The sequence below is a fragment of the Triticum dicoccoides genome, chromosome 6B, assembly GCF_002162155.2.
Source record: "Triticum dicoccoides isolate Atlit2015 ecotype Zavitan chromosome 6B, WEW_v2.0, whole genome shotgun sequence".
Lineage (NCBI taxonomy): Eukaryota > Viridiplantae > Streptophyta > Magnoliopsida > Poales > Poaceae > Triticum > Triticum dicoccoides.
Genome location: NC_041391.1, coordinates 144056937 through 144079841, shown reverse-complemented (window position 1 = coordinate 144079841; position 22905 = coordinate 144056937). Strand labels below are relative to the sequence as shown.

Here is a 22905-nt window from a genome sequence, read left to right as displayed (position 1 = left end):
GCAAAATTCCAAAAGTTCTTTTTACATATTTTCTAGCCGCCGCCTGAGCATTGTGGAAATCAAGATTTTTCTTACCTTCCGATTTTTTCAACGGCTTCACAAATGTTTGCCACTTTGGATAGATGCCATCCGCAAGATAGTAGCCAAAGTTGTATGTACGGCCATTTGCTACAAACTGCACCGATGGCAGTTCACCATTTGCAATCTTATTCGTCAGTGGTGACCAGTTGACAACGTTGATGTCATTCAAAGATCCAGGCATTCCAAAAAAAGCATGCCAAATCCAAGTCTCTTGATCGGCCACCGCTTCGAGGATTATAGTGGAACCCTTTTTTTGGTCGTGGATGTCATTCAAAGATCCAGGCATTCCAAGATCCTATCCCTCCAAATTTTCTGCCGACCCAAAACCGAACCACCGTGCTTTGGTTTTTTATTGATGTGCATAGCTAGGATCATTGCAAGACCGTCCTCCTCTTCCATATCAAATTCTTCTTCGGAAGAATAATACGACGAACTCATCTACAATGTTCAATATAAACTAAGCTATAAAAACTACAATCAACATGCACCAAATTCATGTAAAAAATCTGTGAAGTTTGAGCAATACATACCTTGCGGGCTCGAGCGGCAGTGAGCGGCCGGGCGCTGTTCGTCGGAGGACTGCCGCGCGCGACGGGCGTCGGTCACTAGAGGGAGACGAAGGAAGCCGTCGCGGCGCGAGGATAGGCTGGGGAAGCGCCGGGAGGGTCGCCGGAAGAAATGGGGTGGCGCGGGCGACGGCGGCGCAGCGGCTGGATGGGGTAGGTGGAGTTGCGAGCGAGCGCTCGAGAGTCCAGCGCGTGGGAGCGGGCGCAGCAAATAAGCAGCGCGCGATGGCGTTTCGGCCCGCACGCTGAACTAGATATGTCGGGCACACGGTTTTTGTGGCTTCGCTGGAGCGCCCGGGGCGATGACGCGCGCGCAAAAAACAATGATTTTTTAGCACGCCGCTTATATAGCGCGGCTGCTGGAGATGCTCTGAACTAGATATGCCGCGTGCGCGGTTTTTGCTCCTCCGCTGGAACGCCATGAGCGATAGCGCGCGCGCAAAAGAACACTGATTTTTCAGCTCGGCGCTTATATAGCGCGGCTGTTGGAGATGCTCTAAAATAAAATGAGAGCCACAAGTTGGCAAGTCTAAAGGGATCTTGCCACACTTTCTATCTATGTGTATGCCATGTGAAGCCCTAATGTGGCTTGCCTAGGGTGTGGGTTGAACCAAACACTTATCTAGGTTGGTCAAACTTGGCTAAGCTTAGGTATGGCAACCTTTGGCAAACTTAGTCACAAACCAAACAGCCCCTAAATCACTTTCGAGTTCCATAATACCAGCTAGTGATGACTAGACATGACCTATCATAGTGAGCTAAGATACGCTCTTTGGACTATCATAGTGAGCTCTAGCTCTTTTTAAGATCGTCTCAAGCACTTATTCTTCACCCACTCTGGACTCAGAACTACTAGCAGATTATATCTATTGTCGTATGCTTTGATGATAAATTTGCAAACAGATTTCATAAACTGAGAGGGGAAATAAAGACCAGTAATGTAATCTTAATCGCAATTATCATAACAGCAGATTGTCAATCAGATAGCAAAACCTTAAAAATAATATTACCAACCTTAAAAAGAGGCGACTAATAATCTTCGGTTTGAATGGAACTGGAACATGACATTGGACAAGTACTAACCATAAGCATCAGTTAAGAACACTCTTTATACAAGATTCTCACAGATGATAACTCAACCACCATACGGAGGGGCTCCAACCAAACCTAATGCTATCTCAAGTAACTGAAACAGTTACAGAAGGCTTCTACAATACCATCAGCAAGGATACACCGGAATAGACTTCTTGCATCCTTCTACTACAGCACGGGACCCCAAGTCCAACAACGAACAGTTTCCGCAAATTAGCTGTGTTCACCGCAAATGATTATAGAGGTTTGCCTGCCCAAAGGACGACTCTGTACAGATGGCGCATCACTACTCAAACTGCACACATAGGATGGAGGACAAAATATATTAGAAGAGTGAAGATCTTGGAAAACTTAAAACGGTATCAGCTAAAGGTAAACACTTCGCTGGCCAGCTGGGTTATGGAAAAAATATGCAAGTTCAAACAACGGATTCACCTCCGGCAAGAGCATTGCCACACACCACACATCACTATCATGTCCTCAAAAGATGATATCCATGTGTCCCAATTAAGAAATTGTTTCCTTGTACCATCTTAACTTACTCAACCATCGCAATCTTACAAGTTAAGAGCATGCCATTTACTCTTGATACTAGTCATATCATTCAGTTTTCAGAGTTTTAATATAAAAGGTCATGCACTTTTTTTCTTTTGTTCCGATGTACTCCCTCCGTTCGGAATTACTTGTCGCGAAAATGGATGTATCTAGATGTATTTTAGTTCTAGATACATCCATTTCCGAGACAAGTAATTCCGAACGGAGGGAGTACTAACTACCGAGCCCGCATAATGACTAATTGTGTAGTGAACTCACTTCTTGAGCTTTACATGAAACACGGCATGACATAGTGATTACAGTCTCATGGTGCAAGTAAATTTTAAGGCAAACACGCTATACTCGCTCTATTCTCTCTACACAGATTAATTCTAATGGCAATAACTTCAACCCTATCCATTGAATGTGCCAGTACAGATTTCAGTTTAGACATGGGAAACAAGGTCAGTTGTAGCCTTGTAGGTTAACCATTTACACCAGGTCCCCAGCCAATCAAATCCACACGAAGACCAGGAAATTACATGAAAATAAGAAGATCTATCTATTTGTGAATTTACCTAACAGCTGTTAAAACCTATTTCTGATCACGAAATTACCTCAGGCAGTATTGATCAAAAGCTGATTAATCACTTCCAAAATCTTCATAACTAACACCCTCAGATATGGAATCTAGCCGTATATTTCCTATTTCTGACAATAGCAAGAGAACCATTAGCTAGATCTAACATTGCATCAATGCATAGTGCTGTAATTCAGAGTGAATACTCGTTTATCTTGTTGCCTTATTTAGGGTGGGTGAGCATGAAAACGAGGAATGTGGACGGAAGGAGGATGTTTAACCTGTATGTCCTCCAGCAGTAGACTCTGAGAAGTTGTTCGTCTCAGAAGGGATGAAAGGGGATCTGCCATAATTTTCTAATATTTCTGCAGAGAACCCAAAGAAAAAGGTATTACAAATACATAATAACAGTATTGTAACAGCAGGACTTAAGAAAGCAACAGAAAGAATAAATATCAGAAATGTCAATCAGAAGTACCTGTACTATGACTGAAATCCTCTGTTAAATCTGAGAAACTGAAATTGCGAGGAATCTGGCTCAAGAAACCATATGATGACGTATCCATGTCAAGAATTGTATCACCAAGTGGTTGCCCATTCAGTTCAGAGCTACTAAAGGACCCACCAGAGGCATCCCCAATTGATTGGCAAGGCTCTAGGTAAGTGTTCTCGTTGCAGAATGCAAACTCTGGATTGCTCGAAAAGCTAGACTCTGCCTTTATTGTTGTGCCATTGTCTCCATTAAACTGTGCACCAGTCGAATTATGCGCTGATAGTAGACTAACTGAAGCATCCATACCACTAGGAAGACCATGGACAACTTTACCACCATAGATAAACTGGTCAGTAGCAGGAGCGCCATTTATTACACCACTAGAATTTCCATTGTGTAGGAAGCTATCTGGAATTGCAGTGCTAGTAGTGTCTTGTAAAAAACATGTATTTTGGTTCACTGAGAAAGTACGAAAAGACTGCTTTAGAGCATAATAAAATAGGGTTGTGACGTAGCTAAAATTAAAAGCAAGGTACTAATGCATAAATCAAGAATCAAGACTTGCAAAAACCAGAAATAGTGATCTTGATCCGTAATGAATGAATAAAAGGAATCTTTATCAAACTATCACTGGAGATGAGATAACTACCATACAATTATACAAATGAGTTTGCATTGGCTCTGTATGGGCAACATATTAAATATATTAATCTAACTGCACTGCCACTGGAAAATTTTAGGAGATAGCAAGTGGACTCCCAGTTAACTTAGCTGTATAAAAGCTACCCGGGAAAAAAACTTACATGTGCTCGAGTCAGAGCCATTAGGAGCAGTAGGGGTAATTGAAAGCGCTCCAGAAGGATCTTTATTCATAAGACGACACTGATGCGCAAGGAGCTTGTTGAACACATTTATTTGATTCTTAAGCATCAACCTCACATAATATGCCTTAAAAAACTCAGGGTTCTCTTCTTCAAGTTTCTGCCAGACTGGAGGAAATAAGGATGAAAAAGAGAGGGCCAAATCATCCATACATGTACCAGTAAAGACACCAAATGAAGATTCAATTGTTTATGAACAAAAATAGAATCATTATGTTCTCAATGTCAGAAAAGAATCACTATGTTCTCCAAAATTGTGATAGAAAGACAAATATTCCTTTCGTCATAAGCTAATTGCCGGGATTCATTCATCATGTTAAACTGTAATGAAATGGCATTAAATTCAAAAGATAAGGCAGTTTAGATTCAACGCGCAGCATGGAATTTACTTTGACACATGAAAGCCTCCTAAGTGGCTCTGTCATTAATTTTAGGTATCAGAGAGCCTCATGGAGTCACGGTGTGAAATTTTTTCTACTTTATAGAAAATGCACATTTTGCTCAAGTTGCTGTACTTTATTCAAGGATGGGGAAACTGCAAAGATCATGAAGGCATTGCATTCTGCAATCATATTAACAAAAACATAGAGCTGGTATTCTGTGACAAGGTAGTCAAAACAAGGAAAAAGACTAACAAGCTGACACCATCATGCCAATAAAGCTAGGACTACATAATATATACATACAGCATTCAAATACAATACAAAACTGTGCTTTCAATCTTAAGCACCATGTATGCTATGTAAAAAGTTGGGGAAAAAAGGAGTCCATGGGATCTAACTAGTAAGTGTTGCCAGTTGTGATACCTCACTCAACTAAATCAAGCAAAAGTGCAACATAAGAAGTAAGCGAACTTCTGAGTTCACGAGTATTACCGAGCTCAGTAAAGCTGGGTTCTATTTTCGCCTGGAAAGATAGAGTTTCAACCACTTCTTTCTGGTTCATGTAAAGCTGAAGACAACGTTCGATGAGATTCTGGACCTGTAAAGTAGTTTCCGCATGAAAACTCATTGCTTCAAGGAAATATGCATGCAAAAAAGAACAAAGAATCTTATCTAGATGCAAAGAAATTCCAGTCATAACATTATGACAAACAAACACAGATCATATACAGTAACCACAATTGATTGTGCATACAATGTGATAAACAGACTCACACACACAGGAGACACATAACAAGGCAGATATATGTCTTTGAAAAAAAAAAGGCAACCTGGTGCATGTAGCTCCCGCTTGCGCAGGGTCCAGGGAAGGGTCCGACCACTTTGGGTCTATAGTACGCAGCCTTTCCCTACATTTCTGTAAGAGGCTGTTTCCAGGACTTGAACCCATGACCTCATGGTCACAAGGCAGCAGCTTTACCACTGCGCCAAGGCTCCCCTTCCAGATATATGTCTTTGAAAATGGCAGTAATTAAAGAGCCAACCACAAGGTAGGAAATGACATCAAACACATTTTATCAAAATTAAAAAAATTAAAATGGGAAGCCGAGAGTGTGTAGTCAGTGCGAAATTATTAGGGTCTTGAAGAGTTAGCATCTTGCTTCAAACTTAAATGTCTTTAGAGGGAAACAGAACCCTGTTAGTAGCACAATCCTGTGCAATGAATTTCGAATTCTGAAGAAAATCACATGCGTCCCATTGGTGAACTATGATTAGTATACTTCAGAAGAAGGATATAATCACGCACAAATTCGACTAATTGTTGGTGACGACCAACTAGATATAATAATTCATGTCAAGAAATTTTCTGGTTTGCTTTTCAGTTCATTTGATTACAATGGGGGCCACATATTCCCCCCTCCGTCCTTCCTTCACCCATTTATTACCCTCACCTGTACCTTTGCCTCAACACAGCCATTCTGTTCCACTCTCAAGGGCCAACAGTAATCAGAATCAAATACACGGAAAAGAACAAGAAACAAAACTGCAACGACAAGCAGTTCTAATCAGCCCGGCCTGGAAGCGCCGCACAACCTAAAAGGCCTTTTCCGGAAATAAATTGAGAGAGAGAAAAAAAAACAGAGCCTGCTCGGATTCAGCTAGAGAATAATAAAATAAAATAAAATCATGCGAAGAGGAAACCGGAGGCCGGGAGGGATCATGGGGGGGCGGGGGCTCACGAGCTGTATGTCCTCGCGAGACACCTTGCGCCCTTCGCCTTCCTCTCCCCCGGACATGTCGCCGCCTCCTGCCCTAGCCTCTCCCCCCTTTCCTGCCACACCAACCCAATAAAAAAAAGAATTAATCAGCAGCACGCCGGCACGGGGCCGAATCGAAGAGCAAGCCAGAGGAGCGCGGAGCAGCGGCGAGAAAGGAATCGTTCGACCCCGCCGGCCGCCGGCGAGCGGGTCGCGCGGAGGGGGGCAGAAGGGGCCAGTCGAGCGAGAGCGCGGGCCGCCTCGCGCTGCCGCGCGTACGTACCTCGGCCTGCTCGCGGGAAGGGAAGGGAGGCGCGGGCGACGTCGAGGCGGGGGAGGGCTCGCGCGCGCGCGTGTATGATCGGATCACGGTGGTGAGGGCGACGGCAGGAGCGAGAGGGGGTCGGGGGCGTTTGTCCGCTTGCTTGTTTGCTGCGGCTCGTTAACCCGTTGGGGTTATCGATGGATGCGTTATCTTATCCGGTTTTGTTTATTAAATAAAGGCGGATGGGATGGGATGGTGGTGGGAGGATGCTGGGCGGCCACTTGGCTCGGCTGGGGTCGGGTCAGCTCGGCTCGGCTGATTGGGTTGGGCGGGGCCGCCGTCCACTCCCCTAAACACGTTATCTGACACTGTTTGTTGTGTCCGATATGCTTGCCTTTCTCTTTATTAATGTTTTTATTTTAACTAGTACTCCCTCCGTTTTTATTTAGTTCGCATATTAGCTATGGTCAAAGTCAAGCTTTACAAACTTTGACCAAGTTTATAGACAAAAATATTATGATATACAATAACAAATCAACTTATTGTTGAATGTACTTTCACATCGTATAGATTTATTATGATAAATGTCTATATTATTTTTTATAAACTTGGTCAAACTTTACAAAGTTTGACTTCAGTCAACTCTAATATGCAGAGTAAATAAAAACGGAGGAAGTACTACTACTGTGTTTGAGTTGGTATTTGCTTGGAAGTTGAACGATTAAAGTGGATTGAAACGCAAAGAATGGTACTATGTTCTCATGAAAAAACAGGAGAAAAGCATGCCCAAGGTTTTTGTTTGCGACTTGCGAGTGGGTTTTTTTATAACATGTTGTGTTAATTAACATGCAAAGATAGAAACCTCCCGCAAAAAAAAAGATTGCAAAGGTAGAAGTAGACATTTCTTCGCTTCGTGCTGGCACATAATAAAGGTGGACCTTATGAAAGCTTTCGAGCTGTTCTGCCGTGGTGACATGTGGACTAGGTTCATATGAACATGTAGCATTTTTTTTCCAAAATTTCGCTAACCATGGACGTCGCACTGGTGAGGGGAAAAGGTAAATATTTCATTGTATTATTCCTATTTTTCAACTAAAAAAATGTCCCTATTTCTAATGCATCGTGCAAATGTGACGATTTCCACCCAACGGTCGGCGAGGGACGTCCTCCCTGAATGATAAGGAGCAGTTTCCAAATTCCGAAGTACTACAAGTTTCGTAAGAGCGTGTACACTTAGACTAGGCAAATCCGCCTCACCAAACATCCGCGGACCCCACCCCCACCCCCTCCGGATGTGACCCCGGACAGCACCGGACGACCCCTCGAATGCCCTCCACTGCATTCGCGTCTTCATTATCAAATCCTCAAATGTAAACACATGCACGTAGATCATACACATGAATACCACACGTAAACAACATTTGTTCATAGCGAAAAATACATGGTTCAAACCTAAAAATTGTTCCGAGTGCACAGTTCAAACATTAAATTCCTTGGTTTACATTGTGGGTCCATATATGCTCCACAAGATTATTGAATATTTTCATGTGCACTTTTTGATCCCGAAGATTCTGATGCGTCTCTAGAAATTTCAGAACATGCTTGACATTTTGTTCTGGGAGGAGGACATTTACTTCGGAATTCTCAAAATCATGTGTTTGGGCTTACAGATGTCAAATGCGGCTCACTGAGGATAGATACATGGTCTTTGAAATTTCAGTGGGCCGCATTTTGTTCTGGGAGGAGGACATGGTCTTGATAAATGCGGCCCACTGAGGATAGATACCATCAGCAAGGTGGTACCCCATGTTGTAGCTATTCCTGTTGCCGGTGTAGTTGCACGTCCGGGCATCCACATCGCAAAATCTCTTCAACATTGGAAATCGCTAGAGCACATTGATATTATTGTGAAAACCAAGCATGCCAAAGAAAGCATGCCAAATTCACAAGTCCTTTGATGTCACTTCTTCAAATATGATGGTGACCTCTTTGGTGTGACCTTGGTGCATCCCGCACAAATGTTTTGGGGCAGTTCTTCCATTGCCAATGCGTGCAATCAATTGAACCGATTGAAACACCTCTTGACACTTCAATTGCCATCAACCTTTCTGTGTCTTCGACAATTGGTTCTCTCGAGTATTCCGCTCCAAACACCTTTACCACAGCTCGGGCAAACTTGACAGTGACCTCAAGACATGTGCTTCCCCCTATCCGGACCATCTCACCAACATCATCTGTGGTGGTACCTAATGCAATCATTCTCAGAGAGGTTTGTGCATTTCTACAAAGGAGAGTCCGCAACAATCCTTTTGGAGACTGGGCTAGGGAATAGGGATCATATGTCTTCACTCCCTCCACCCCCACGCAAGAATAAGGGTTTGCGCATCCGAAAGCGACGCCGAAAAAATCCGTCCGGGTTGGAAGTAGTAGTCGTAGAGCAGTTGTGCGCCAGTGATCCTATCACGGTGTACAATTCTCCGTCTTTTGATCGAATCCTTGAACTTCAAAAAATGTTCCATTTCCTCCTGAATGCTCATCATCCGACAAAACGACCAACTCTTTTTGAATGAATTCACAAAGCTGATTGTTTTGAAACTCCCCATTCCATGAATCCATCGGTTTATCTACAAAAGAATTAAAAAAAATTAGCTTAGACATTTTGTCGAACGCAGGGAAGAAAAAGTGTATGACGAGGGGAGCAGGACATATTGCGACAGCCTCTAGGACGACGATCATGTCATGGGCAGCGAGGAGGGATTTTGTGCCGACGGTGGTGCAGTTGTGGGGTCAGGATAGCGGCAAAGTTAGGGTGGCAACGGAGCTAGGGGATGGCAGGCATAGGAAGAGGGCATGTCAGGCTAGTTTGGAAAAAAAATGAAGGGATTTGAGTGCGGGTCCGCTCTATCAAATCCTAGACGCTTCCAGGCCTCCTCATATCCGTCCCAAATATGGGCCGGGTTTAAGGGGTGCCGGACAGCCAGAACATGTATGGCCAATTTAAGGGCGTTGGTTGGGTTGCATTTTCACAACCAGACAACTGAGCCATCGGCCCGAACATACACGGGCTTAGGGGGTCGGGCTGTAGATGCGCTAAGTACCATAACAAAATGCAAGTTCCCTAAAACAAAATACACAAGGTTGATTTACACATGTTGCTAATCCACCGGTTGACAGTGATGGGTCAAGGCACGTGAAACATTTTCCCAGATTTAACAGATATATGTTCTGCAAAATAAGTGTAGTAATCTCTGCTAAAAAAATGATACATTCTGGTTAAATTCACTGCGCAGTCGCTCGCTCAACTCATCACATAAAATTTACATTACTGGTACAAGAAAAAAAAACAGTGCCAAAAGTTGTCACCTACAATACAACATCGCACGTATATTCCTTTCCCCTACATCGCAAAAGCTGTTTCCTCGATGCCTGGGTAGCGTACCACGCAACACTCTGCTCAGCATGTCCAGCACTGAGCAGATCATGATGAAAAGCTTCACACAAAATTTCGACAATTACAGTTGCAGACCGGATGTCGAGCCTCAGTTCATCCGCAAAACTTGTGTCAAGCCTCAGTTCACAATTGGTTCCATATCCATGCAAAGATGAATCAGTTTCTGCTGGTACTGCCCGAAGACCTCGCTGACCGCGGTCAGGTTCTCATCACTCACATTCTTGGATGGGAACAGGAGCTTTTGACTCCGCTCCGTTGCTGATCCAGGCATCTCATCCGCAGGCTTAGACTCTGTGGTAATTTGTGAATAGATCTCATGGCAGGCAAGCAAGAACAGAGCGGCAGTGTCTTGTCGCTGGTTGCTGCGGAGCGTCTCTAAAGCCTCCGGGAGTGCTCCAGCAGCAACATATAGTATTAGAGCTCTAGTAAAGAAACAAACAACATATTGATACCAGGCCGGATAAATAAGCATTAACTAGTGTTACTGTGTGTGCGGGATCAGTTACCTCCACATATTTTGTTCACCACGAAGAACAAAACCAGCCCACCTCTGCAGTACCCTGCGTGAGTCAGGCAAAGGACAGAAGGGAGTACCTTAGCGGATTAATAAAGTGAAACAGCAAAACTAACATTTTAGCTACCCAAAAAGGCATTTGCACCCATTTATCTGCTATTCAAAGACTGACATGAACAGATGACTAAACCAAACTAAATTACTGCCATTTTCTGCCTTTCTAGTCCCTGCCATGGGCGGACAGGCCATACAGGGCCATACTGGTCCATCGACATGTGATTGTGTGTTGAGACAAGACAAGGCATACAATTGAAGTACATTGGAGAGTGAAAAAATAATTAATAAAGTTACCTTGCGTAGTCAGATCCACGCAAATGAGTTGCAGCCAAAGTAGCAGCATCAATCCAGCAACCAGCATCTTGAAGCTGAACCATTCAGGTGAACTCCATTATGCACAAATCTAACTTAGAAAATTCAAACATCACGGTAATAGAATGTCCCTCGAAAAGTGCCTAAGGGCATCTCCAACGCTATCCCCTAAAAGTTGATTAATCTACACTGCAATGTAAAGGAAATAATTAAAAACCGAATGCTGTTAGTTCAGAGAATGCTTGTATCTTCCGTTGATTCTTTTCATTGTGCAACCACAATGGTGTTTATCTAGACATTTTATAGAAATAGGAAATGGCAACTTATCATTTGTAGAGAGTCTTATCTTTTCTTAGCAGTACCCTCAATATATTCCAAGCTTTGTCAGCACATCTCAAAGCGGACCCTCAAAATGCCCACAAATGTCAGGACGTAGTTTGCCATCCGACGATGACCCCTATCCACGTATCTGTTTTCCCGCAAACCGGACGCAAACCAGGGGGAGGTTTGCGGGCATCCGGACCGCCGCAACGTACCCGTGCCCACTCCGGCTTCACCATGGACTTCAACGCCGTATTGCGGAGGAGCAGCCGGCGCCGCCGGTGTCAGCGTTGCCGCTGGCGCAAAAGGACCAACACTACAACTTCGCCCTCCTCGCCATCATCGGCTGGCAGAGGGGCAAATCTACGGCGAGTTCGCAAGCAAGGAGATCATGGCGGCCATGGTCGCGAGGACCAAACTTCCTCGACTAGCAGCGGGCGTTCTACGAGGCCACACACAGTGCCAGCTGCAACGCGATCGTGGCGGAGGCGATCGCGGACGGGAATGTGGGCAGCTCCGCGTCTAGCCGCGATGACCACGAGGCCGGCACGTCCACGTCAATGGTGGAGCTCACCTTGACCGGCGACGTCCACACAGCGGACTCTTCTTTGCGGGAGTTCAGAATTTTCATTAAAATAAGTTCAGAATTTTTGAGAAAATCCATTTTTTGTTAAGCATGTACATGTTTGTGTATTTTGTGTGTGTGTGTGTGTGTAAAGTTTCATTGAAAAAATATAATTTTTTTACTCCAAAAAGCAATTTTGTCTTTTCTCTCCATATAAGTTTACATGCACAAAGGACAGACAAGTATTTCTTTCACTCCCAGGTGCAGCTTTGAATTATTGAAAAATATCAGCTGGGATGTTACCTGAGAGCATGCTTCCTGATATTTCCCCACTGCACACAGAAGATGTGTTCCAGATAATGATTTGTCTGTTCTAACCATATTGGCTGCAACGACCTACAAAAGATCATAACTGAATTAAGGGTCCCCTCCATGAACAAACAAGCATAGCCATAGGGTTTTTACCAAGAACATTCTTAGCTCAAATCTGAGGACAAACTGACACTAAATATGGAAGCTCATGTCTTCTAGATTAGTGGGAGTACACAGAAATTTAAACCTAACACCACAAAGACTGTTAACTATTAATAAGAACTAAAAGTAAGATCCATGGACACTAATAAGATGTACAACAGGTACATTATGGCACATAAATGATCAATGAACAGTAATCAAGTTCACTTCATGTTGAACCATGCTATAGAACACTGCAATGCTTGCATTCTACAGTAAAGAGACGATGCATGTGTTCTGCTCCCTCTGTAAACTAATATAAGACGTTTTACTATTCTATTTGAGCTTTAGCACTATTCTATTTTATATCTTTACAAATATTAATTTAAAATTGACGTCATTGCTGCAAGGCAGCAAGTAAACTCTACTCCCTTCAGTCTAAATAAATGCTATTTTCCTTTGTGGCTTGACTTATCTTTGGCTGTTATAGTAGTGATCTAAACGGTCTTATATTTCTTTACGGAGGGAGTATATTTTATTTAAGTTCATCACGGCAATACCACAAAATACTTTTGATAGCACATTTTCTTATATTAACGTCTCATAATTATGAGATACATGACTCGAAATGTACTGATGCTCAAAATTGTGAAGGTGGATCCAAACATCCTTTGCAGACAATTATATAATTATGTAAATTGTTATTTTTATCATCGACCTTTCACTTTACCCTTTAAGCCAAATTGGTACACTGTTGCACGTCCTAAACAAGCTATGTTCCATACTGAAGAAAAGAGTATGGTTATCTTTTACGGCTGTTCACCTTCACTGCAAGTTCATGTAAAGATCTTGACACTGCAGATGACAATACAACTGCTCTTAATGCATTAGGATAAAAATTTGTTCCTTCAGGAGGAGTTGAAAGTAGCAAGGACACCGCAGCTTCCAAATTTCCAAGAGAGACAAGCCTGAGTTGACAGAAAAACATGTGGCACAAGGAATTAGATGGATGTGCTTAGTTTCATAATAAACTACTGGTTTACATATTTGATTCTTACTCATGAATACGCTTTTGCAAAGCATCTTCACTATCAAGCTTGTCATGCCAAGGTATCCTTTCATTCGCATTGAACCACAATTGCTCTTGCTTAAATGCCATTGTACTTAATTGCCCATAACTCTGCAGAATGGATAGATTACTAAATGCGAAAGTATGCATATATGGACGCTGGAAATTACCGGCCATCAGATTCAAATATTACCGCAGTATCATTGGCCGCATTTCTGGCTGCAGACCTCTCGCTTGAAGCTATCCTGTTTAATGTGGAAGTTTGTTCAGAATCAGCGCGTACACTTGATTCGAAGCCCTCACTTGATCTACTTGTCGATTTATCCAGGGAATGCTGAAGGGCTTGCGGAAGCTGTAACCAGAAAAGTGCTTCTTGGAAATCACCAAAAATAGCAGCAGCAAATGCAAACCTTGCACAAGTTCCTTTATTTACTATAGCTGAATATAAGCTGGCTCTTCCATCATCAAGGATGCAACCTTCTCAACAAAAGGAAAAGGAAATATCTCCATCATTTATGCCAAATCATCTGCTAAAGAAAATATATTGTTGACATTACCATCCTTTCTGTATGGCTCCAACACTTTAAGCAGCAATTCAGCCACTACAGAATCACCAATAGGAGGAAGTGTTGTCTCAATCATGTATGAACGAAGATCCCCAAAGGTTGACGGTCCTTCCTTAAAGCTGTTAGAGGCTAATTTATCACTATTATTGCATTCAAACCAAGAAGGCTTCACACCGAGCTGCAGAATCATACGCAGAGCCTGAGACAACAACAAAAAAAGGTAAGTGTTTGTGTTGCGTCGCAATTCAATCTTTCAGAAGGTGGAAAATGCATATCCAAAATGGCCATTCAAGGAGACTGATTAGAAACACTAGTTACTTAAGGCTTGGTTCTTTAAATGAAAGAACGTAACCATATCTGCCAGCAGCATTTTAAGCAAAAGCAATGAAATGTAAGTCTTTTGAAAGCTAACTTCAAGAATTATATAGTAAAATATAGAGTTCATACATGATTATATAAAAAGATGGGTTCAAATATTATGATACCACATCCATCTTACCAAAGCATGTGCTGTGGGGAATAGTATTGGTAGGCATAATGGCATTGGCCTAAATCTCTCTTTTGTAGTCAGCAGCCTAGAAGCAGAATTGATCTTGGTATCACTGGTGGATGAAGAACAGATGTTACAAACAAAATTACATATATGGTATCTAAAATGGAAACTAGAGCATCAGACGTCTGCCGCATAAAAAAGCATCATGTGACGAACTGAATAAGGTCTAGAGCATCCCAGGGAGAGTTGGACAATATTTTTGAATTACAGAAAACTAAATTAGAGAACAAGCATTACCATACCTAGCTACCTTTTTCTGTTCGCCCCCATCAGATACCAACAGCATATATTGATTAAAAAGCAAAGGGCAAGGAAAAATAATAGACTGGTGGATAAATAAATTAGATGGAAGAGAAACAAATTTACTACCCATTCACGCTGGCGGTGCCTTGAATAATGGGTATGAGGAGGCTACTCTGAAATCACAAATTGTGCAAGTGCGCCTGAATAGTGCTTACGGGCTAGTCCAAATTCAATTCACATTACCAACCAAATGCCATTTAGATATTATTCTTGCCCTTTCCTGTTCAATGGCTGGTTTCCCTTTATTTTCCTAAGTTGAGTTCAGTTTTTGTTTGAAGATTATTCTTCTAATCCACCTTTATGTTGACAATTTCTCAGTGTTTAACTGGTATGCCCTAACTAGGAGAATTATACGATGACATAATTGTTTTAATATTATTGATAACAAGCTATATTAGTTCGAATACCATATCAGAAGTTCCTTGTGAGTCCATAAGCATGCTATGTGTAAAGAGTTCAGAAAATTAACAAGCCATCTTGACAGCACATGAAAAGAATCAAACACTTTGACGGAATTTTAATACAGTGACAAATCTAAACCTCATAAATAAATAGAATATCCATACAATACAGTGGAATAAGAAAAGGTTGTGCATTCTTAAAATGACATACGTGTTAACTTCAACCAGACGAAAGCTACTATCAGCTCCAGCGATGCATAATACAAGTGGTTCATCCTTCCTTGTTCGGGTTGATAACCAATCAAGCTCCAAGACGAGTGTGCCAGGAGATTGTGGATGGAGAAGGGCATTTGCCAAGGGATCTGCACTATCCTAAAACATAGTTCCTGAATTCAGTGGCACACTACTATTTTGAACTTGTTCCATCATGGCACAGTATGAGATACTCCGTCCGTACCAAATTATAATTGAACTGCAAAAACGTCTTATATTTTGGTACAGAGGGAGTAGTTTATAGACATGGTAAGAAATATAAAAGGATCAGATATATACTGGAAATGGAAATAAAACATGCATGGTTTACAATGAGGATCAAAGAAGGGCGCGAGTAACTTATTCAATATAACAACCTTTTCTCTACTTAACATCTTATAAATATTCTTAGCACAAATTTTTGCACAAAATAAATGTGTTTCATATAACTATTTAAAAATCATATGTTTCACATCAGACTCCAACAACAAGTATCACGTGCTGTGGGTAATGAGTCTTGAGCTAGACAATGACATGGTAGGCTGTTAGCTAATGCTTCTTTGTACTTACCAGGTCAAATATAGAGAATGTATTATCATAGAAGAGCACAGCAATGCGTCCTCTACTCCGATCACCGTGAACAACAGGAGAAAACTTAATCCTCCTAATGCCTTCCCTGTGGGTGCTAAAAGAAGAAGAAAGGCCTGTTATAACGTCCCACCATCGAATGTTGCCGGATCTATCCCCCATCACCTATTTTTTGTTAAAAATAGTAGTTTTAGGTCAGAATGTCAATGTATCCCAGGATAATCTACCTTGCACATAAAAAAAACTGCAAAATGGAACTTATAAACTACATGTGGTACCGCAATGTACATACAACATGGGGAAGACGATAAGCCATAGCAGTAACCAGGCCATCTGAAGAGGCAAATGATGATGACGGCCACTTTGGCCTGAAAACACAATAAAACCACATATTTAATATGGATAAACATTTTAGACGAGGGTAGTAGTGGTTAAACATCAAATAAACTGTAGCTCACACATACAAAGAAACTACGTCAACAAAGATATGGGCCAGCAGTGGAGGGGGGTGGGGCACAAAATTTACTTTGATCTCATTCTCGGCCAGTTAGAATTCGTAAGATCTCAACTCTGAGAATCAAACCTAATAAAAGTAATTAGCTTCAATTATAATCAAATTACTCAAATGCCATCACTAATAACAATCTGCACTCTATATCCTAATTCTACAACCACCAAGTATTTCCCACCATATTCTGAGGTAACTCAAGGCATACTTATCATTTGGAGAAATACAAACACAACATTGCGTGCAATCAAGCAATCACTACCAAAAAGCCCACTGTCTGCTGACTCCAATATAGAAAGAAAAAGCAGGAAACATGATGGATCAGAAAATTGCCAGAAAAAAAACTACTCCCTCCATTCCCTTATACAAGGCCACAAACTCAAATTACAGGTACCAAGGTAAAAATTAATGACTGCTTGCAAGACATCTTTTATTTTCGTTAACCGGGATCATTAATACGCCACATGAATGCAAGGAAGGAATAGGAAGGAAGTAGCTGAGTGTCATTATGACTACATGCATGCAAGTATTAAACAAGTTGCTAGTACGAGAAAACATCCTTAATTTTTGCCTCGATTACTGTTGGTGGCCTTGTATAGATGCAAAATGTATTTTTGATAGTAGCCTTGTATAAGGGAATGGAGGGAGTAGCATCAAATAGTAGAGGTCGCAGAAAGAATTCAAGAATAACGTGTTATTTTTACTTGCCTATCAAATATTGTGATGATCTAGCACGATTGGGTAGAGGACTAGAACAAAATGAATGACATAGATTTCTGCAATTTATAGACTGATGATCTGATCACATGTGCATGTGAGTGTCCTTTCATTGCTGAAAGATATAAAGTCAGCCATTCGAGTACCTAAAATCTCGTATTCGCCGTCCGTGCACTTCAAACACACCAAGAGCACCATTGACTAACGCAAAAGCAAAACTTTCGGATGTTTCATCAGAACTTTCTGCAGCAGTACCCTCTGCAAGTAAATAATTCTATCATAGTATCATCTTGCAATAATATTGCAAAAATGCAACCAGCGAAGAGTAGAAAACTTAAATAGATAGTATTATATGAATCAAGTATGGAACCTAGAACGTTTCGAATAATATGACTTTGCTAGTGAGTTAAAAGTGCACCTTTGGAGGGAGACGATTGCTTAGATGCATTCTGACTTGGTCGTGGTGCCGCTGGCAGTGTCCATTCTAACACCGTAAAAGGAAGAGCCAAGGATCTAAGCTACAAACAGTTCAGAAAATTTACAAATATCATGCTTCCAGATTTACAGAGATAAACTATTACTGCAGTTTACTGAATGTAACACCAGTATAGCTTCTGGATTCTCATTATGATATGGAAGTGCAAATTTAGCACAAAAGTATATCTTCTTTAAATTCATTCCTTGGTTGTAGCATGAGTTACTCGAAATAGTATTTTCCCTGGCACTTGAAAGATAATTGATTTGTTTGGCACTACGTCAAACAATGTTAACATAATTATTCTGGTGCCTTGTTACAGATCATTTACAACACTCCAACCAACTTTTGTCAAAATAGCTGATTTGATTATTGGGTTTAAATGGCTATGCAAAGTAGACAAGAATTCCCTATTCCAGAGATAGTTCCCTTTCAGGGCTGCCAAAAACTGATACAACTGAAGAAAAAAAAATGGCTGCAACCTTGATTCCTGAGGTGAATATCTGTTTATCAAAACTACTCGAGGCCCCCACGCCAATGGTATCCTTTTGTGAAATTCAGTGCACAGATTAAGATAAATAACGGTAAATATACCTCCCCAGAGGCACAATAGCTCGGTTATATGACAGCCTATTATGGATGCTATTCCAGTCCGATAAACATGACCATGTCTAGCAAAGTTTGTGCGTAAATGTATATAGGCCAATTTGCCATGCACAAGACGACACGGAGTTACTTAAATATATGCATCTAAATTCATTTATGTAACATTCAAAATATGGAAATCAAAATTACAAAAGTTAGCACTTGATTAATGGAGAAAAAGCCGACTTTAAGCTTTTGTCTCTATTTTTGCCATGCCGTGAAGTGCAATTTTCTCGTATACATTTCAGAGAGGTTGTCGAAGAAAGACAATCTATAGAGATTCCCCTTCTATATCAAATCAAGAATAGAAGCAAGTCACTTCAGGCGTCGGCTTGTAACTGGGTAAGAATAAATAATTGCTCTAAAATTTGTATAGATACAGGCAGAGAAATAAGTACCATCATCGGGTTCTTTGTCATGGCCCACACTTCAACAGGAGCATCACGAAACATAATCAGAAGGTACCTGATAAAAAATATTATGCTTGAGAAACCAAATATTGTGCTTGAGAAATCACAGCAAGCACAATGGCGATAAGATTATGTGCACTGAATTAGCAAACTGTAAGGGGTAATAAGAAAGTTATGGACAGATGAAAGATGTTATCACAGGTCAAAACATGAAACCAACCTTCCAGACGAAGATGCCCTCAATGCTCTTATTGCTGCACGTTCAGGCTTTTGGAGCACACGGAATGGGCGATTTAGCCCACTTCTCAGGCATGTGATAATAAGCTTATTATTGAATCCTCCACTCTTATCACTAACCTGTACCAGTCAAATCAATGAGAAAATTAACTATCTTTGGCTCTTTGCTGTTGGTGGATTGATAGCCTAATTAGTAAAGTAGACAGTCATTTAATTATCAATCACAAATTCACAATATACTAGATGTATAAAGCACCTGATTATATGAGAAGGAAACAAGGCGTGAGTTTCCAAGCCATCTTAAGCCTCTGACTGTGCTGCTATGAACAGCAAAGCTGACAGAAACTGCATTAGCCAATACGTCAACAACTTCAATGGTCCCATTTTGAGTTCCTAGAGCAACAAGTGGTACTGCTGGAGCAGGATTGTTTCCACCACCTTTAGATAGAAATGTTGTTCAATGTTATAAAAGTGTGAAATTTAAAACTTGAAGATAATTTCAGAAAGAAAACAGCTAGCATTGCTATGATCATAAGGGACATACGGGCTACTGTGGCAAGTAAAGAAGGAGATGGCACAGCTAGAGTAGTCACAGTAGACGACAAAAGATGAAGCTGGCCCATCAAAGTAATCTGCATAGCAAAGTAAACATGAGAAAACCGGAAAGGCAAGCAATAGCGCACCAGCTTTAAGGGATATGGACCAAAATTTAGATCACTAAACAGGTGCATCCTAATCCCAGAGATTTAGAAGGATAAAGTTATGCAAAGCAGCACAAAGATTTCACATTTGACTGGAACTATGATCCCTTACAATGGTCAACAAGAGAGAGAGGTTTATAACACAACCTTTATTGTAAAATCAAGCCCATTGGAGCGTGGGTTGGAAGTTCCAGCATCACTATGGTTCGATGTACCTGGTTCCTTCCGACATTAGTGACAGAAATGGAATCATCAGTCGATTTAATAGCTGGCTAAGGAATAGGATTATTTTTTTGCTGTCTTGACAAAACTGATTCGCACCTAGATTAATTTTCTTGGAAGATACTGACTTGTCAAAAGTCAAATGCCATGACCAGATCTTGCCATCTTCAGATATCGATGTTAGATATGTCATGGTCCCTCGATACATGTTCTGGTTCGACTTTGTATCAAAGATGATAGACTGTGAAGATTGCATAAGTGCCAAATCCTGAGATTGTCTGTCGATGATACGAAAAATGGACTCTGACTGCCAGATCGTAGTAGCAAGAACGGCTGGGGGAGGAACAACGGTACCAATTGAAGGCATGAGCTCTTCCACTGCATGCAACAAATGTACTTGTTCACCCCTACAACAGAAAAAAAAAACAAGGACGAACTTAATATGTTACAATAAACCACTGCGGCACTGCCTGTTTGCCATTTATGTACAAGATACTGAAACTATATCTATATTGGTGTGCAAATTGTTAAGAATGTATGCCAGCAAACTAGAAGAGCGGGCTACACACTTTTAAGGAGGCATACACAAATGTAATGGCACAATGACATCTACAAAATGTGTGGCAAGAAAAATATTTTCCAATTAGTACACATATCGCTGACTGTTCATTCCTTTTAAATGTCAACATACCTGATACCCCAGCGGTTATAACTTATAAGGCCCTCTATGTTTGTCAGGACATTCCCAATGATGTAAAGTTTACATAATATCTTATTTGCTACTCCCTCCGTCCCATAATATAAGATGTTTTCTATGGCCGTACATTTTAAATTGTTCTCTCTTTTTTAGATAAAATGACTAAGCTACTGGTTGCAATTTTTTCTATGGCTGTACTCAACCATAAAAATGTCCATTATGACAGTTGTCTTTCCAGAGATTGGACATTCAGTCAAGTTCTCAGTTAGGTGTTCTTCCTCAATTATTATTGTAAAAATAAAAATGCAAGACGCGCAAACTTACTCCTTGCGCTTCCAGATGCTCAGCTTGCCATCAGCATGCGTGCAATAGAGCAGGTCAAGATCAGTATCGGCCATAACATCCGTGAACTTGCCGAACCCCCTTGGCAATGAAGCAACAGAGAGCGCAATGCTGTAGTTAAGTTCAAAGACGACAAGCTCCCGAGGGTACACGGCATATAGGATGTGTCTCCACAGTGGGGAGAAGCACAGCCTTGCCGCAAAGAGCGGGAAAGCCGCGAGCGCCGGGGCTGGCGCCGGCGCTGATATCTCCTTCTCCAGCCTCTGCAGCTCTGCCACGTCCCCGGCGCCGCAAACGATCCTATGCTCCTTCAACGAGATGTCGGAGTCATGCCGTGGTACAGCGGAGAGGAGGAAGCCCTTGAGACCTAGGGCGCAGAGGTGGCGGTCGTCGAAGGGGTCCCGGCGGAGGCAGGAGAGGTACTCGGGCGAGGCGTCGAACATCCAGAGCACGCGGGGGTTGTTGCTGGTCTCCCAGATGCAGAGCAGCGAGGGCCCGTGGATGGAGGCGAGGAGCCAGCCGGAGGCGTGGTGGATCCAGCAGAGGTCCTGGACGCCCCCGCTGGTGCCGGGCGCGACGCTGCGGGACTCGTCGAGGCTGAGCAGGCGCAGCACGGCGCGCGCGCGGGCGTCCCAGACGGCGATGCGGCCGTGGCGGTCGCCGGCGGCGAGGCGGAGCGGGCGGTGGTCGTCCTCGGCGCCGGCGGCGTCCTCGGCGGCGGCGAGGGAGGAGGCGCTGGCCGCGGGCGCCCAGCGCACGGCGGTGACGAAGGAGGCGGGCGAGGTGGCGGAGGAGGAGGGCATGGGGAGGACGCAGACGAGCTGCATGGAGCGCGGGTCGGAGACGACGACGCTGCTGCCGGCGCCGTGCGCGAGGAGGCCCGAGGTGCTGAGGTCGATGCAGCCGCCGTTGCCGCGGCTGGCCGGGCCCGGGAGCATCGTCGACGTGGCGCTGCCGCCGCCGCCGGCGGCATTGCCGCGCGATCGCGCCGCCGGGGAGGCGGCCGGCGCGGCCATCATCGCGCGGGGCTGGCTGGGGCGGGGCGGGGCGAGGCGGCGAGGGTCTTTCTCTCGCTCAGATCTCGCCGCGGAGCACCATGTGGGATTGAGATTTGAGAATTGAAGGAAGGTCGATCTGCCCCGTGTGCGTGGGAGGAGACCGGGAAGGAAGACTGGTGCGGCCTGTCGGGTCAAGGGGGCTGAACGCGATCTGATCCGTCGCACGTGGGTCGGTGCTTTGAGATTTGCGCATGCTCTTGTTTTTTAGATTCCTTTGCGCATGCTCTTGGTGGGCAAAGAGGTCAAGATGGGTATTTCCTGTTTGACGCATTCTGCGTCAAAATGGCGAAGAGGTCAGTGGGCCGCGGCCCATTTAGCGTGGCTATTGCGGGCGGTTTTCTCCCGGTTTTGGGAACCTTCTAGAAGGTTCCCCGAACCGGTTTTTCTTTTTCCTGTTGTTTTTCGAGGCTGGTTTTCTTTGTATTTTTTTCTGTTTCGGTTTTCCTCTGTTTTTTATCTTTTCTGTCTCTTTCTTCTTTTCTTTTTCTTTGTCTTTTTTGAAAAATTTGAAAATTTATAAAATGTTTAGAATACAAAATTGTTCCCAAATATGAAAATATTTTTGGGGTTTTCAAACAAATTCATGTTTTCAAAAACATGTTCACAAATTCTAGGAAATGTTCGTGTTTAAAAAAAGTTCCCATTTTAAAATATGTTTCCATATTCAAATTGTTCGTAAAGTTAAAAAATGTTCCCAAATTTCAAAAAAATGTTTTCATATTCAAAATTTTAGTGAAGTTAAAAAATGTTCGCAAATTTTAAAAAATGTTTCCATATTCAAAATGTTGGTAAAGTCATAAAATGTCACATTTTCAAAAAATGCTCTTAACTTTCATAACAAATTCATGTTTTTCAA

The 22905-nt window shown here is 42.5% G+C and overlaps 2 protein-coding genes across 3 annotated transcripts; both read right to left on the bottom strand.

Moving 5' to 3' along the window:
- Positions 1–1626: 1626 nt before the first annotated feature.
- LOC119322871 lies at positions 1627–6812 on the bottom strand. 2 transcript variants are annotated; one of them, XM_037596410.1, is made up of 8 exons: positions 6651–6812; positions 6350–6441; positions 5103–5208; positions 4150–4335; positions 3332–3805; positions 3135–3218; positions 2891–2984; positions 1627–2034 (listed from the first exon to the last, which is right to left on the bottom strand). In XM_037596410.1, the coding sequence occupies exons 2-7, from the start codon at positions 6404–6406 to the stop codon at positions 2917–2919; spliced, it is 975 nt and encodes a 324-aa protein (XP_037452307.1). In that variant the 5' UTR covers positions 6407–6441; positions 6651–6812; the 3' UTR covers positions 1627–2034; positions 2891–2916. The 2 variants fall into 2 exon arrangements, with proteins under 2 accessions (XP_037452307.1, XP_037452306.1); XM_037596409.1 differs by lacking the exon at positions 2891–2984 and having other exon boundaries at positions 6651–6785.
- Positions 6813–9809: 2997 nt separating this feature from the next.
- On the bottom strand, positions 9810–22025 carry LOC119321746 (WD repeat-containing protein 11-like). The gene is made up of 21 exons (XM_037595300.1): positions 20974–22025; positions 20052–20359; positions 19878–19945; positions 19574–19661; positions 19286–19467; positions 19013–19149; positions 18781–18847; positions 17681–17780; positions 17409–17520; positions 16330–16405; positions 16020–16202; positions 15409–15569; positions 14440–14542; positions 13932–14139; positions 13568–13851; positions 13364–13485; positions 13129–13273; positions 12156–12248; positions 10949–11022; positions 10590–10643; positions 9810–10505 (listed from the first exon to the last, which is right to left on the bottom strand). Exons 1-21 carry the CDS (start codon positions 22008–22010, stop codon positions 10202–10204), a joined length of 3906 nt encoding a protein of 1301 aa, XP_037451197.1. The 5' UTR covers positions 22011–22025; the 3' UTR covers positions 9810–10201.
- Between the last annotated feature and the right edge of the window lie 880 nt (positions 22026–22905).

Excerpts from the sequence above, each read along its gene's own strand:
- LOC119322871 (XM_037596410.1), bottom strand. The coding sequence starts at position 6,406 with ATGTCCGGGGGAGAGGAAGGCGAAGGGCGCAAGGTGTCTCGCGAGGAC. Across the intron at positions 5,209-6,349 it reads CTCGCGAGGACATACAGCTC|GTCCAGAATCTCATCGAACG; the intron begins GTGAGCCCCCGC and ends ACTACTTTACAG. Across the intron at positions 3,806-4,149 it reads TGGCTCTGACTCGAGCACAT|TGAACCAAAATACATGTTTT; the intron begins GTAAGTTTTTTT and ends GTACTTTCTCAG.
- LOC119321746 (XM_037595300.1), bottom strand. The coding sequence starts at position 22,010 with ATGATGGCCGCGCCGGCCGCCTCCCCGGCGGCGCGATCGCGCGGCAAT. Across the intron at positions 15,570-16,019 it reads CATTCTCTATATTTGACCTG|GATAGTGCAGATCCCTTGGC; the intron begins GTAAGTACAAAG and ends ACTATGTTTTAG. Across the intron at positions 10,506-10,589 it reads GGTGAACAAAATATGTGGAG|AGCTCTAATACTATATGTTG; the intron begins GTAACTGATCCC and ends TTTCTTTACTAG.